Source organism: Pinus tabuliformis, chromosome 8 (assembly GCF_031772625.1).
Source record: "Pinus tabuliformis cultivar Carrire ecotype Pingquan chromosome 8, CPIR1, whole genome shotgun sequence".
NCBI lineage: Eukaryota > Viridiplantae > Streptophyta > Pinopsida > Pinales > Pinaceae > Pinus > Pinus tabuliformis.
The window spans coordinates 698,033,609-698,051,221 of NC_142294.1; the positions used below are offsets into that span (position 1 = coordinate 698,033,609).

Genomic DNA, 17,613 nt, shown 5'->3' on the forward strand with positions numbered 1-17,613 from the left:
CAAGGTTGAAGATGGCCACCTAGAGACTATTCAAGTGGACTCTCCCACCAAATAGCTTTGTTCATAAGCAACCTAATATCTCTCCTAGTTGTTTACATGGTAACTAGTTATATATGTCATTGTTTTTGGTATAGTTATTTACCATGTAATGGAAAAAAAGTATCAAGGAATCCTACTCATTTTTGTTATATACTTGAGTTTGGAATAGATAAACATGGTTTTTACATATCAAAACAGTGTGTATTATGCTACTAAGTACTTTCTTAAAAAAAATTCAAGCCAGTAACAACAACAAAACAAATCATCAATATAATTTGATTTTCTAAAATAATACCGAACCTAACTTTTATTTATAAATATAGATATGATAACCATACCAATAAACTTATCCAAGATCTATATCTAATTCGACCTGGCCACAAGTCAATAAACTTACTCAAGGTCCCCAAAAATAGACTAACAAATCTGAAACACATGGAGACCTCCACCAAAGATTCTGGGATAGCAAGATAAACAATCTTACTATGCATATCTCCCACAAATATTCTGGATATGGGTCAAAGCCAGATTACCATGATTTCATAAACCAACATCCTCTGCCAAGAATTGGTATCAACATATCACACAATTCAATCATAAAAAAATATTACAGGTACCCCATGCACATGAGTAAAGTAGCCAGGTGGGCTGCTGCCTCTCCCATCAATCTTTTCCCTTTCACTTCATCTACTCCATTTGAATGCATATGCCAGACTTGCAACTTTTTTAGTACGCTGTCTGATCTGTGTCGACGAGGTATTCCGATTCCATTGTGTAGATTTCACGCCTTTGATGACTTGGTAAAAATTTCAGAGATATTCTTTCTACATATCAATAAGAAAACTAGACTTTGACAATGCATACTTCTTGTCAAAGTAAGGTATATCAATGGCTTCCACTGGTTTGAGAAAACTAGACTCTGGCAATGCACACTTCTTGTCCAAGTAAGGCATATCAATGGCTTCCACTGGTTCTTCTTGTCAAAGTAAGGTATATCAATGGCTTCCACTGGTTTGTCTTTGCAATATCAGAATCTCTGCCTTTGCCTCCTCCTCTTTCTGTGGATAGAAAACATGTTTTATTTTAAGAAAAAAAGAGTTTAGAAATGAGTCTTTATAAAGCTGTTTTAATGAGTAAAAAGATTTATGTTGAAGATAAACAATTTGTTTTCACCTATTCTTAACTGAGTGGGTTCGAGTCTGTCTATACAGATTATAATTAACCAATTAATAACATTTATGAAATAGTTATATCTGATTTAAATTATCAAATTTCCAAAAATTCTCAAAAAAACGAATTCAACCCCATTCCTAATCTACCATTTTGTGAAATCAGTTTTGAGCATTGAAGCTGAACTGTCTGATCAAGAGAATGAATGTGATAATCCCTCTGTTAGGGACAGCCGCCGCAGCTACTGTTGCCTATTTCACATACAATAAGGTAACAAGGGATCGCATTTTGGAATCCCAGTACAAGGAATTTGGGGATGCAGCCGTGACGCTTTCTTCGAAACATCTTGTCACTGTTCTTGTTCTAGGGTTTCAGAAGCATGGGCGGAGTTCCTTCATCAATACTGTATTCAGAGTTCTTTACAAGGAGGAAGGGCCTCTGGTAATGCGAGCAGAGACTGGACCAACCCAAATTACCACAACTGAGCCGAGGGTTTTTAGAATGAAGAATAAGCTTTTGAAATACCCAAAACATTTGATGAATATTATCGACACTCCGTGTTTCTCAACCATGGAAGATATGGATGAAAATGCGATCAGAAATGTTTTAAGAAGGGGAGGAATTGAAAAGAATGTGTTGAACAGCGATCCTTCCCGGCAAAGGAACGTTCAAAGAGTGCCTGAGTGCTTAATATTGGTAATTAAAGCTGAGGATTGCTACATGGGAGGACCTGCTCTGAATCCATTATCAAAGCTAGTGAGGATCATACGCGATGAAGGTATTCCAGCTTTATGATCTCCTCTGTTTTTAAAATTGGTTAAATTAGGTATTTTATTATTATTATTTAATTTAAGATTGTTACTAAGCTGGATATCAAATTGGTGTATGAAACCCCTTGCTTGTGGTACAAGGGACTTGCCTCTTACTAAGGCATATATACTTCTTGTTTGTGGGACCTTCATACTCTACCCTTCTCGTATTGAACCTGTGATTTTTCAGGAGAAAACACATGCTCTTAACCATTAGACCCATTTAACCATTAACCATTATGAAAGTTATTTTTATTTTTTAATAATTTTTTTGCAATTTTTGTTTTATTGAATTAAGGCTTATGTTTTGGATAATCACATCAAAATTCATTTGTCTACCCATTTCGAACTAGTAAGTGTGGTTCATTTGGTCCTGACAATGAACCACACTTTTGTTCGAAACTAGTCCACAAATGAATTTTGATGTGAAAACATGTCTAAAAAAATGTGGTTTTATTTATTGAAAATAGGTGTAGTCGAAAAATAGTCTTTTCGGAATAATTTTTTTTAATCAGAATTTGGCAATACAATTTCAAACAAGATTGTGAATATTTATTGTTTAAAATGCATAAATAAATTCAACACTTGAGCTAGACTCAATATTTTAAAAAGTTTGATGGATTTTAGTTAAAATTAACTAAAAAAAAGGCTAAAAAAACCATTTTGTTTATAAGTTAGACTAGACTTTGAAAATATGTAATATTTTAATTTTTAGGCTTGTATATATAATCTGCATATTTATATTCTTGTTCTACTTAAATTTATTCATAGAATTGCATAAATTATGGTGGACAATAACTCTTGGTAAATATATATATATATATATATATTTTAATATAAAGAATGTCCAAAATAGTCAGTTGATGTGGATCATAGAATTTATATTGCTATGCTAATTAAATATTAAGAAAAAAGGTATCTATTGCAAAAGATTTATTTATTTTGTTAATAAATTCTTTTAGTTAATAAATTTATACATTTAAAAAAAATAAAATAATAACAAGATTCTTAACCATGGAGATTCACCTAATTTAACTATAGAGATTCTTAATTTGTAAATAGGTTTTGTCACAATGCTCCAAAAACCAAAACTCATTTCATGTAACATGTTTTTTTTAATTAATCAATTTAATTTTAAATGGCAAAAATTACATAAGTACTTTGATATCATTTTCAGCTATTAAATATTCTAGAATATTCTATGAAGATTAAATCTCTATCATCCACTTAATAATTTAGAAGAAAGTCTTTCGGATTAATCACATTGTTATGATAACAATGTGATTAATCCGAAAGACTTTTTTTACATTATGAATCACAAAAGTCTTAAATCTAACACTTAATAATTATTAGGTGTATAATTAATATACATAAATTAAATATATATATATATATATTAAAGAAACCCTTTATTATAGAGATTCTTAACTTATATACAAATTTTATTATAATATCATAGTTTAGTAATACTATATGACCAAAATAAAATATTCACATTTATATGACACATGTTTATTTATCTTTTTTTTAAACTAAAATAACAAAAATAATATTTTTGAAATAAATCTCAAAATTTAATTGGTACTTAATACTAAAAACATTCTAAAAAAATTATGAAAAATAATTCCACTTTATCATTTTAATAATTATTAATTATTAAATTAAAATTGTGAAAATTTTATTTTAAAATAAATATACTTATTACCATAATTATTAATTACATTTACCTTTTTATAAAAATTCCAATTGTGATTAAAATTAAATTCAAAACATAAAGAAAAATTAACTTTAAATGGAAAAACTACCTTTAAATATAAAAACATTGCAAAACATTTTTAAAAGGTTAACAATGAAATAATATCTTTAACAAAATATTAATGAATTTGAACTTGTTCGTACTGAAATAATATCTCCAGTAAAACGGAATTGGATCATGTCTTCCGCGATCATGTTCAGTCATCACGGTTAAAAACATTATTATCATTATCTATTGATATATGTATTTGTCTATTCATTTATTATCATAATCTTGGTTACTTTACTATGATTGAGGAATTACATAATTTTGTATTTTTTTAATTATTTGTTTTTAATAAATTATTGAAATAATTTTAGTTTAATTTTTTTTATTTTTTAGATTTTTAATTTAGCATATTATCATAATTTTTGTTATTTTATTATTATTATGGAATGGCATAATTTTGTAATATGTATATGTATGTATATATTTTAAAGTTTGGTAGGATTATAATTTTATTTGTATTTAATATATCATTGAGGTGGGTAATTGAACTTTATTATAAATAATTAAAATAAATTTTAGTTTAAATTTTTTATTTTTGAAATTTCTAATTAATATTTTTTTAAATTTGGTCAAGTATTACTAACACAAATAGTTGAGGATGGGCCTCATTAGCAAGGAGACCTAAGATCGAACTTCATGGAGGTTGTTGTGCCTATGCTAGGAGGACCTCAAGGAGGTTGTTGGGCTCATGGTAGGAGGAGGAGACATGCTAAAATCCAATCATCTTAGGGTTGGTGTGGCTGTGTGCAATCCCTAGAGTTGGTGTGGGCAGGGATCCAGGGTTGGTGTGGCCTATGCGATCCCTAGTGATTTTGACGGCTTAGATAACCCTAGGTCGTAATTACCCCTAGGTCGCAATTTCTCAAATCACCGCTCAAATCTGAGTAAACGCAAATCACTTGACAAACAAAAAAACATATTACCTAAAATTTAATAAAAATTCCCAATAAATTTCTAAATTTGAATTATAAAATTTAAATAATTAAACTTTAAATCGATTTATATATTTAAAAACAAAAATTATTACCAATGACATAAAACCACAATATAATTAAAAAACTATATTACTAAATTAAAAAATTAAATGAATCATATTTATATTTAAATAATTAAGAGTCAATCACACAATCACCATTGTTGACTTATTTATAAATTTTAGTTTAAAAAAAATCATCGCAAATCTTAATGCCTCTGTTTTTGCACGATGTCTGATTTGTGTCCGTGGATTCCATTTCCAAGACTTCACCCCATATGTCCATAGATTAAAGCAGATTCCAGTTCAGGGTAAATAGTTTTCTTTAATGTGTTGAATTTATTTATTATTTTAAAATGTATTTTAGAAAATAAAAATTTATATTTGTTTTTAAATTGTTTTATTAGATTTTGGTGGAAGAGTCTATTTCATTTAGAAATTAGACTACGTAAATTAAAAATAATTATGTTTTATTTTAGAATTTGATTTTATAATATTAATTTAATTATTAATAGTGAATAGTAAAGTTTTAATTGTTAAAAAATATTGTAGAATATTCTTAATAATATGCACAAACTAAAAGTTAAAATTTATTTTCAAAGTAATTATGTTTTTTTTCCTTTTAATTAAATATTAGTTAAAAAAATATCATATAAACTAGAGTAATATGAACTGAGTTAAGGTATTTTTGGTGATGTGGAATTGATAAGCCATGGTATTGGTCTATGGTATAGCAACAAAGTCTATAATATCCATAATAATGTGGGGTGAATATCCATGGTTAAAAATTTTGTTATATGTTTTTTTAATGTACATATGTTTAATTTTATATTAAATTTGTTTATCATCGATAATAATAAGGATTATTTTAAACAAAACTATAATTTAATTATTTTTTATGATTTTTTAAAATTTAACGACTTGAGAGAATTATTATAAATTAATGTTTATCAAAATTTACCAGCAATTTAATTTATATAACTAAACTAACTATATAAATAGCCAAAACATTGTAATTTATTTTACTAAAGTCCAATTAAAAAATTTCAACAACCATTAATCTCATATAATATTAGGTTCTCGATATCAAAGTTATCAAAAACCACTATGATTAATAACTATTTAACCAAATCAATTTTTTATTTTTTTATTAAGTGATGTGAGTTCTTTAGACTTAACTGGTGGCTTAAAAAACAACTACTTAAAAACATTTAAGCCATCAAAATCAAATATAAAATATATGTTCTCAACTCTTGCCTCGTAATATATTCTTTATTCATCTCAATCAGAAAAAACCTTTGCTAATGCATACTTCATGAGGTACAGAATGTAAGATGTCTCTTGTGAACTCTTCCCTCGTTTAAAATATATTCTTCAGGAATCTCAATAAGAAAGAATCTTTGGTAATGCATACTTCATAATATATGCATAAATTGTTTCAAGGTTTTTGCTTTGGAATATTGGAATCTCTACTTGTTCGTTATAATCATCAAAGTTCAAGTTCTTTCCAATATTTATAATTAAAATTTACATTAAAAATTTTGAAATGGTGGTCAGATGAAATAGTTTTTTTCACTGAAATTAATTAAAATTTAATCATATAATTTCATTTTTTTTTTATTTTTTTATATTTTATATTGGTAATTAAATGAAATAGTTTTTTCTAATGAAATTAATTAAAATTCAACAATATAATTTTAAATTTTTTTGTTGTTTAAAATATATTTTTGAAAGTGGATTCAGCGTTTTTGAAAATCTTTGTGGTAGTAGAATTATGTAGATTAAATAATTTAAACTTAAGTTTTAAAAATTTCTGTCCAATTTTTATTAAAATTAATCAGAAAAGTAATCATTTAGTCTGTAAATTTGATTACGTCTTTCATGTTTATTATAGATTAAACTTAAAATTGGATATTTAGTCTGTAAATTTGATTATGTCTTTCATGTTTATTATAGATTAAACTTAAAATTGGATATACATTATCGAAATAAATTGTTACCTCAGACTTTTGTGGTCTATATTGATATTTACAACTGATTTTATGACCATCATAGATTCATCTTAAATACAGATCTAACATGATGAGCTAAAAGGGATCCAATTTCTTCACTTACAATTTTTTTATGAACAAAATTTCAAAGTTGATGACACACTGGCAATCTTACACATCATACTGAACTGTAAAATGCACGACTCAGCTTAATTAATCATCCATCTTTAATGATCTATATTTCAAACCTTGATAAACCTCATATTAAAAAAAATAGCGTTTTTCATTCTATTTCACTAAAGTAATATTATGCCCAGGGCATAAATTCTCTGGTTCATTCAAAACAACGAGGCCACCTTAACTTTTCGAATTTGATAAATATTATGTGCAGGGCTTCAATTTGTGGTGGTATTGACGCACAAGAAAGAAGCGCAGATGAAGTCCATAGACCTGCGGGATGTCATCACAACCGTTGCTCTCAAAGCCGCGACAGATGTTGTTCACTGTATAGAGAATTACGTTGCAGATCACCATGTTGATCGCAAGAAACCTTCGAATGTGAGGAACGATTTCGAAACTCACAGGCAGATCCTGAGTATTATGAGGCAGTGCTTTGAGTATGCGAGGCAACGCCGTTTGACCAAGCTACATGGCGTTCCAGCTGCTTACTATGATTCCTCAACTTCTGATTAACTCAACACATCTCTCTTCAAAATATATTTAAGCTAATTTATAAGGTCTTGAAGTGAGGGCCATCAATGTTTTGTTAAAGCATTTTTGATGTAAAATAACTGGTTAAATTTTTCCTGAAATCAAATAATAAATTAAACATGATAAAAATGTAATCCTCCCAATATATATAGTAATTTACAATATCATTCAATACTAACTGTAATTTAAAATTTGTTTTCTCTTTTCAATTCTGTCGCTGTTGGTTGTCTTTATTTGATACATTGTCTATTAATTTTTATTTTTGAGATTAGAAGGAGAATTTTGTATTTATATATAAGTTCTTTGTAAATATATCTATTTAAATAAATCGTCATAATTTCATCTTAAATATGAATCACTCAAGGATTGTAACCATCAAACTCATTAGGAATTCACTCCACAAAATCACTCTGAAACAAAATCACCCAAAAGTTGCACCTAACAAAATTACCTCAAGATATATCCAAGTTGATATTATATCCAATTTGAACCACCTTACAAAACAAAATTCTAGAAACCTAATAATGTTAACAAAATCTAACATAAATTTTCTCTTTATATGCAACCATCAATTTTTACTCATAACTTTTATATATTTTTATCAATTACATAATTCAATTAATTCAAAGTACTATGTTACATTAATAACTCTTAAGTATAGGCCTAATAACAATTTATTAAACATGGATGGAAAGAGGGGGAGAGGGGGAGCGGCCAGGGGTGCTCTATAGCCAAGGGGAAGTTAAAGTTGTAGAGTATTCATGGGGCTTAGGAATTAGTTGGAGGGAGAAATCCTTAAAAATAAGAGTGGAACAAGGGTGACTATTTTTCACCCTAGAGGAAAAATAGAAACTAGTTTCACTTGGAGTTTGGGACAAGCCTCAGATAATCAAGTTTAAGCATATGGATTGTTTCAAGGTCTCTCTTTAGATCAAGTTAACAGAACTAACAAGGTCCAATTTGTTAGGGACTCCAAAATTATCATAGGCCATCTTCGGAGAGGAACTAGTCCTAAGGATCTATTCCTGAGCTCAATCTTCCTTCAAATTGGAGTTATTCTAGAACAATTCTTAGAATACCAATGCATCATACCTACAACGAAATAACACCAAGGTGGATGAAATGGAAAATAGAACAGTCGATTTAGCATTGTGATCGATGTTTATCAATGATCAAATCTCCCACTTCCCCATCCCATGAAATTAACTCCACAATTAAAGTGTAAATTTGGTGGCTATGTTTCAAGCCATGTATATCATGTGATACAAGTGTATGTTTTGTGGGGATGGTTTTCGTTGGCCAATAACTCCCCTTCCATTTTTTAAATGAAATGGATCCCCCTCGTTTATATCAAATTCCTAGGTTATTTGATTGCCTTATTGATTTTGAACACCAACTTTTTCCTTCTTTTGGGTTGTTAATCTTTCGATGAATGACAAAGGTATTCAATTTTTATGAATGTTGGATTGAGACTTGAAACGAGTTTGTAACAAGTTTATTTACATTGACCCCTTGGCTCATTTTTCTTATAATGATTATCTTCAATAAGTTAATGGATTTTTTTGCAATTGCTAAGGCTATCATGATTGATATATGAATTGGTCTTTGCCCCTATGTTTTCTTGAAAAATTGGATGCATTTCTGTTTCATTTCCTTTATATCATGTGGACACCGCTATTTCATAATTTCAACACCATTAGGGATTGATATTCTGTTATGTGGCTTGTAAAAATTCAGTTTAAATGACATGACATATGGTATTTTTGCTGTAAATATCATGTTTATATGATTTCAACTCTTTGTAAACCAAGGATTGAACCATTTTATGGATTATGCAATTTGAATTTGGTTTATTGGATTACAATGTTTCATTTGCACCAGTTCCTATGCTATTGAACCTAATAATTCAAAGTCATATCATGTATGGAGCATTTAGATGTGAATAGGTTGGTAATCAATGTTTGATTGGTCATTGTGATTATGTGACAATGTTGGTTTTAGTGGCACACTATGAGTTCAACATTTGTTCTAAGGTTATGAGTGAATTATCTCGAGGGCATATCTTTACCATTATGTTTTAGACCCTCCATTACTCCACTCAGTACTACCAATACTCCTCCCTTAGTGTCATTACAAAACCTATTGATGCCAAAAACCTAATTCTCCAATCAACTAGTGTTTCACCTTGCATTCCAACTCTGCTCCAACAATTTTGCAGAAGCCCTTGGATTATTTCTTTTTCGACCTTTGTTTTATCACAACCTAGTAGAATGCTATGCCATTTATTTGTGAATAAATTTTGGCACTTTTTTATTATGTTTAATGAGCCCAATTGTGAGAATCGAACCTCCTGCTAGTGAGATAGTAGAAGCCTATGAAGAATATTTGGCCCTGTTTAAGGAAGCATGTTGGTGGGACTTTATTCAGACCTTTCAAAGCCACAATGTTGAAGTAACCAAGGCCTTTGCACAGACCTACAACGACAAGGTTGAAAAGGTAGGAGATTTAGAAATTCCTGCAAATGAAGCTTTCATATCTAAAGCCACTTATTTGTCCACAGAAGGAGAGATGTGGTCCAAGAACTGTTTGGTTAAAAATATTACATAGGACAAGTTCCTCGTCTCCAAGAAAGCATCTTACAACATCAAAAGTATGCATATAAACTTGTTGAAAAGCAAATGGAGTGACCTATTTTTAATTATCAGACACTATATTACATGTGAGGGTCATTATGGTTTTGTTTTGTACTATCATGTTCAGTTGCTCACGGTATTTTTGGGTTAAAAGTGAATCTCCCTTATTACTTGTTTAAAAGTCTTACAAATTTTTTGAAGTTATACCAGAGGGGTTTCAAAAAACCTTGATAGAAGTTTATTCCACTAGATTAATTCGTATTTTGGTTGAGTTGCGACTATCCCAAATGGGGGATTCCTGGAAAGCTTTTCTTTATAGATATAATTTTGTGAAACCTTCAGAAAATGGTGGGAAATATATTGTTGAAAGTTGAAGAAGTTGAGGAGGAATTTCATGAAAATTCAATAGAAATCCTCCCTTCCCCAGTTTGTCAAGGTTTTGTGCCTGAAAACCCTAGCTAATGGTCTCAATTGAGCACACCAAATGGCACTTGTGAAGAGCTTGTATAGTCGTTTTTCACTCATATTACTCGTAATATGGCTAAAAGGACCAAAATTGGTTTTGGTAAACAAAATGTTGATCCCACTCTCTTAGGAAAATCTGATTCTGAGTCGAATGTCTTTGTGTATTTTGACCACCATGAATCTGCAAACACAACACCTATGTGTGAGAAAATTGTAACCACATCATCCCAGGTTAGAAGTAAACATCTTTCTCGGCATATTTCTCAAGCCAAAAGGAATAAGTTTAAAAAGAGTTTAGCCACTTCCGTCCCTATCTAGATAAATATCCCTGAGGAATATTCACCTAAAAAGGAAAATCCAGAAACCAAGTTTGTCGAAGATTTCGAAGATAATCTTGTCTTCAGTAAATTCGACGATGTTGCATTTGGATTCAACAATGATTGTAAAAGAACTACACATCCATAGTTCCTACACATCTTACTTGTTATAGTTGTTTATTTTTAAAGTATTATCAACATGACCTATGAGGTCAAAGCTTGTAGGATAAACTTGGTTACCAAGATTATGGGGACCATGATCTCTATTTTTTATGAGCGATAATTTTGTATGGGATATGTTTTTGTATAAATACATTATAATCATTGAGTGGGGGTGAGGGGTGGAATAGACAAAGTTTTGCAATTGGTGTCATTGAAATTGGTTTATGTAATCTATTGTAACTTTTGTTATTAAATGTTTTTAATATAAAATATAGTTGCTTTATCTTAATATTTCATTGTTACGTTTTTAGATTTTAGTGGGTTCTTTGGCTATGACTCAGGAAATCTTAAAGTTTAGATAATGTCACTGACTTGAGTGTGTTTCAGAGAGTCGATGTTAAAAAATAATAATTCGTCTATCCATCTTTGACTAATTATGTTTGTTTGGATTTTAAATCAAGTTATTTTCTCACGATTATCATCTACTAGATTTAACTTAGTTTTCGTATTATGTGCATTTAAACTTATGGAATATGTTGCATGAATTCAAATTGTCACATATACAATATTAAATGCAAATAGAATTAGAAATAGACTCTTTTGCTTTCTTGATTTTGTTATTTTATCTTTCATTTCTTATGAACATGTGTCTCTAGTTTATATTAAATGAACTTTTATTTTTATTTACGAGGAAGTAGAACCAGTATTTTAATTAATTATATACTCTTGGCTAAGACAAATTAATAGATATTATTTCTGCATTTTATTTCTTTTATGATTTTTAACATTAAAATTATTAAAATGAGTTTTAATTTATTTCGGTTTGTTTGAACGAGTCAACATGTATAATTGTGTTCTTTTTCATTGTTCTTCAATTCATTTTTCCACTAAAAGTCAATGTTTTATAATAATTTAAAAATCATTCTTTCTATATACATTTAAATCATTCTTTAATTTTTTTTTTACAACTTATCCCTTCACACTAGTTAGAGTTTTTCTTCTAGTGATTCTACCAACTATATATTTGCACATAACAGTTAACCCCTAACCAATTGTAAATATTTACGTAGGATACTTAGAAGAGCTCTAATGATTTATTTCTTGTAAAGGAAAGAAATGACTAGGTAATGCGGCCACTAAACCCATCAGGAACAACCACACCAAACATATTGGGTTATTTAAAGAACCTCAGTCTGGGTTGTCTCCTCTTATTGACAAGTGGATATTTATTTCTATCATATCCCCTCCATCCATGTGCTTCACATGCATGGTAGAATATACTTGGTCCTCTCTCCATTATCAACAATGTCTCGACAATGAAGGTGAAGGTAACGAGAAAAACATTAAGGAGATTATGAATGAGAATGGTTTCTTAATCCCTATATAATCCGCAAGATAACAGTAAATCCCCCTTATTAATCCATTATATTGATTGATTACATTTATATTGTTATATTGTTGTGTAGTCTAAAACCTTTTGTGATTTCACTTTATTATAATTTGACCCATTTTTTTTATACACACACACACACACAAAGAAGGACTAGTCTTAAGATCATCTTGTCATGTACATTGTATTCATTGTAAAAAGATTTTTTCCCCTCGAAGAATGTTGTAGTTATTGGTTTCTTATCATTTTTAACGTACAAGGTTCATATCATTTGATATCAGAGTATACGAACCTAGGGCTTTTCTACTTCAAACAGGTCATCTTGTAAATTTCACTATAATATTTTTCTGGACAATTTTTTTTTTCTTCGTAAATATTAATTCTATTAAAAAAGGAAAAAAGATATATACAATGAGGTCAAGACCTCAGAGGAGGCCAAGGCCATTCCTCAACCAGAAACTCAGAGATATTACAGTTCAGGCTTTCTGCCAAATTCACAGTACAAACTTCAAAATTTTGTATTTGGGCCCTGACACACTGAAAGATTTTACCAGGACTGATTCCTTTATGCCCCCCATTGACCAAAAAAGCACAAAAGTAACTAGCATAGCCATAGTTATAACAAAAAACAGAACCTATATTGGCAGTTGTCACGTCCTGTAGCAAGATTATGAACCAAACAGAGACACATACACTCAGAAACAACGACACGAAATCAAAATTGCACAGCATATAGGCAAGAAGGCCACCCGGCAATGAGGAGACAGGTTCCCTTTCCACCTGGGTGGAAGAGGCTACCCAGGTAACGAAACCGCTTTCATCATGTCCCTCTGCTCCGCCTTCAGGAGTGTTCACCAGATTTAGAATGCAACCGGCACGCTGAGACGGCCCACAGGCCAGAATGTCGCTCTGAGTCGGATCCACGGGCTGCTGAGGCACTTCCGAAACAGGGGTGTCCTCTTGCATGTTGTCCGCATGGAACACCATCCCTGTCATGTCCCCTTGAAGAACACTGTCTTCCTGAGAGTGGGAGGAGGTGGTTGGAGCCGAGCTGACATGATTATTCTCCTCCTCCGCGAGAATGATGGTGATGCTTGCTGTCAATACAGGCTTGTTGAGCCTGCTTTGAAAAGTAAACCTGGAGGTCTGGAATGAATTATTCAGGAGAGGCCTAGCTTGACCCAGGGGCGGAGAAGAAGGGGAGGCTGAGGCTATGGGGACAACATTCTGTGGAACAGGACGAGAAGGGCGGCCTCTGTTCCCGGTATGGCTACCTCTGCGCGGGATACCTCGGCGTCGAGGCATACTCAGAAGTGCAGATGGACTGAGAGAGGGATTGAGGCAAAGCAAGCCGATTACAGTAGGAGCGCAGAAGATTTCAGAGAGTTTCCAAACCCAGGCGAGCAACCAAATTCGAAAGACCAAGCAGGGGTGCGGAAGCGGTTCTGCTCCACAATAAAAAGAACCAGTAGCTGAGACATGCGCAATGAGCGGATCCATACCAATAAACCAAGTTGTTTGCACATAAACCAGGCGCGCATTAATGCCTGACTGCAAGACCAACATTCGAGACTACTTTGTATTAATTTCACCTGCCCTTAAATCAATTTGCCAGCCCAAGACACATGTCGTAAGGACCGTCCGCCCGCCATCTGCCAGGCCAGCTCCCTGTATTGTGCGGCTCTTCATTAATAACTGTGAATGCCACCCGCATCCGTGTGATTTTTCTGGACAATTTAAGATAATGAATCATGGAGAATATTAAGGAGAAATCTTGAGGAACATTTGGTTAAAATTTTAGATATTCGTTCGCTATGCTTTAGAAGATATGATATAAGGAAGTTAGGGTTCTTGAATGCTCCTGAAATCAATTTCAAACATATCAGTTTGACATTTTCACTACAACTTTTTTCCAAGAGGTTTCAGATGGTGAAACGTGGAGAATATTGAGGAGAAATCTCAAGGAAATTTTGGTTGAAATTTTAGATCTTAGTTCCTTTTCGAGATAGCTTCTGAGGAATTTAGGGTTTCAAGAAGCTCTTGAAATCATTTTCAAAAGGGTCAGTTTGGCATTGTTGATATAGTCTTTTGTCTAGTACATTTTAGACAATGAAACTTGGAGTATATTGAAATGAGATCTTAAGGAACATTTGCTTTAAATTTTAGAGTTTATTTATTTCACTATACTTTCAGAGATATACTCTATGGAAGTTAGGGTTTGTGAAGGATCCTGAAATCAATTTCAAATAGGCCAGTTTGGCATTTTTGTTATAACTTCTTTTTTGGGACTTTTCAAATTGTGGAATCCTTAGGGATCATAAGACACATTATGAAGTCTTAGGTAAGCATTTTAGAATTATATTTGAAGAAGTGGACACATAGCATGCTATACAAGTTTTCTTATAGGAAGAGGCCAAAAATTAGCAAGTTTTAGGAAATTTACCATAACTTTCAATTTACACATCAAATTCTAGTCAAACTTGTGGAATTGCAAAGAAGACATATCATATATTATATACCAAATTATTATATTTAGAAGGGTTCAAATCTCAAAAATATATTAAATTTTTTTTATCCATTCAAATATTCTCCAAATTAAGGTTTTAAAGGTATGTAACTTACAAGTGACATAACTTTTGATTAGAAGATCCTTTTTGTGACTGAAATTTGTGATAAAGAGTATAATTATTATTTTCTCACATGGCTCCAAAGAAATATATATATATATATATATTGTTACAGGGAAAAGTGTCTACTCAGAACTGCTTATCCCACTAAGGTGTGATAGCTACCTTAGAAACAAACAAAGTAAAGCTACTTTCGTTTTTCCTTTATGAAGTATAGATAGAGAGGAACAAAGAAGACCAACCTCTGTCTTGTGCTAATCTCCTGGTTAGATTCCTCTCCTTCTTGATAGTCTTTCGCTACTTGTTCCCTTGCACGCCCAGCTTCACAGAGTACCTGTAAGATCACAGTAGCATAGCACTATACAAGAACATGGATCTATAATCATAAACAATCTAGGATCAGATGTAAATTGACCATACAAATGCAGCAAACATAAATGACACAAGAGTATGGAGGAAAACTTGAATAGCTTTTATTGATAAACAAGAAAGAGCCAAGGGGAGTTACAACTAGTTGTTTTGACCCAGCATCATCCTCTCAGCAAGGAAGCCCTTCTTCACCTCATACAAAGCTTAGATCACCCAACAATCTGATGTTTTATCTCAAGAAACCAACAACAATTCCTTACAATATGCAAAATTCCCGCCTCTGGATCTCTGGGATGAGGGATCCATATATAGATATCTGTAAGGGAGATGAGTCAGCTTGTGATTTGATTAGTGTCTTCCCTCTGATAGTCCTTGCTTCCACTTGGAGATTGATGATCTCTTACTCATCCTTGGTCGAATTCAGAGAGGCAATTGTCACAGGAGAAGTTTCTGGAAGCTTCCATTGCCTCTCCACCTCGCGGAATGACACTGCCATTTGTCATTTCTCATCCATTGCACCCCATAGAAGGGCTTTTTGAAATGCAACACACCCACACAGTGTATTTATGTGAGATGCAACGCACTTGGCCTGTGGAGCAGCTGAAATGATCCTGTTTTGACCAATTCTGAGCAGTTTTTCATGGAGAACTTCTGGGAGAAGCTGTAATCAGTTGACCTTGTTCCTTTAGGGGTTAGAACAACACTTTTAGGGACTTAGGAGCCCTTGGTTTATGGACATTTCATGCTTGGGATTGCAATGCCCAAAAATGTCTATAACAGTTGCCCCCTAAAGCATGAGGTCGTTAATCTTTTGATGTCAGGTGAAATGCTTTACTATGAGGATCCGAAGTTCTTTCAAGCTGGGAGGAGACCTGTAATAAGATACAATACAATACATTATCTTCATAATATTTTCATGATCTAGCTGAGGCGGGCATTCCCATGCTCAACTTTATAAATTCATTTTCATGTACATAGGACAGACAATCGTTTGAGTGTAGACTGATGATTCTGGTAGAGCCATCATCCCTTTGATTGGATGATTATCTGTGCAGCAATGATGTACATTTAATGTCTTTATTTCCCTGAATATATATCGCAGCCCGGATGGATGAAACTAGATCCGGGGTCTTCAATCTCGTTCGATCTTCACTCAAAGTACAAGTCGATCCATGTGAGAGATGTTCTGGAGTCGAACATGGAAAGACATCGCCTGATTACTAGCCAATGATGTAAGCTGTTAACAAGCGCGAGAGGAATCACCGATAATGATAATGACCCTCAAGGTACTGCAGTACAATTCACGTGGTGTGAATAAAGGACTTGGCGTCGAACACCATGCCAAGGCTTTCGGTCGAAGGCCATTGATGTAAACCTATCACCGGAAGTGAGAAACTTGCCATTGAGGCATGCAAGCTTCAAAGTACTGAATGGGGTGTTCCTAGATCGAATTCTTGGATAATGAGCTGATGTCGACAAGAAGCGATCCGTCACAGGAGGGCCTTAATGAATCCCACATCAATGACACGGAACAGAGCAAATGATTTTAATGGAGGTGAAAACAATCTGGTGATATAAGGTTTAGGGTGGCGGTCATGAAAGAATGGAGTGTAAATGTATTGTAGCGGGTGAGACACAGGTGAATTCTTTGAATGACTTCTCTTGAACATATCGGCGACACTGACGTGATGGATTGGTAGCATTAACCCCAAATGTGGATGGTATGATGGGACCATGGTGATGTGACCGGTGAATGAAACAACCCAACCCGACTTGGATGCGGAGTGAAAGTGTCATGTTCAAGAGCGACTTGCTACCAACAAAGTTTCTTCAAGTTTTCTTCCCAATTTTTCCCCAGTCATTGCTAGCCAGTACCTCTTTATTTTTGTCAAGCTTGAGGAGGATAACATATGCTTGTTCTATAATTTTCCCTTCAGGCAAACCCATCGCTATGTTTTAACGAGCCTAGCGATAGTGAAACTCGTTCTCGTCTATAGACAAGTTTGTCGCTATTAAGTTTTAACGAGTTTAACGACAAAGATAACTCGGTCCTTTTCAATTTTAGAGAGTCTGAAAAGGAACGTAAAGGAAACTCCAAAATTCCTTTTTCGTCATCTAATCCCTTAAGTCCGAAAAAGTATAAAACAATACAG

The 17,613-nt window shown here is 32.5% G+C and overlaps 1 protein-coding gene across 3 annotated transcripts; it reads left to right on the plus strand.

Annotated features, from left to right (window-relative positions):
• Positions 1 to 876: 876 nt before the first annotated feature.
• On the plus strand, positions 877 to 7,609 carry LOC149237529 (uncharacterized). Of its 3 annotated transcripts, none has more exons than XM_089366834.1 (3): positions 877 to 919; positions 1,375 to 1,987; positions 7,178 to 7,609. In XM_089366834.1, the coding sequence occupies exons 2-3, from the start codon at positions 1,411 to 1,413 to the stop codon at positions 7,477 to 7,479; spliced, it is 879 nt and encodes a 292-aa protein (XP_089222960.1). In that variant the 5' UTR covers positions 877 to 919; positions 1,375 to 1,410; the 3' UTR covers positions 7,480 to 7,609. The 3 variants fall into 3 exon arrangements, with proteins under 3 accessions (XP_089222960.1, XP_089222961.1, XP_089222959.1); XM_089366835.1 differs by having other exon boundaries at positions 915 to 1,029; XM_089366833.1 differs by lacking the exon at positions 877 to 919 and having other exon boundaries at positions 1,141 to 1,987.
• Positions 7,610 to 17,613: the final 10,004 nt, after the last annotated feature.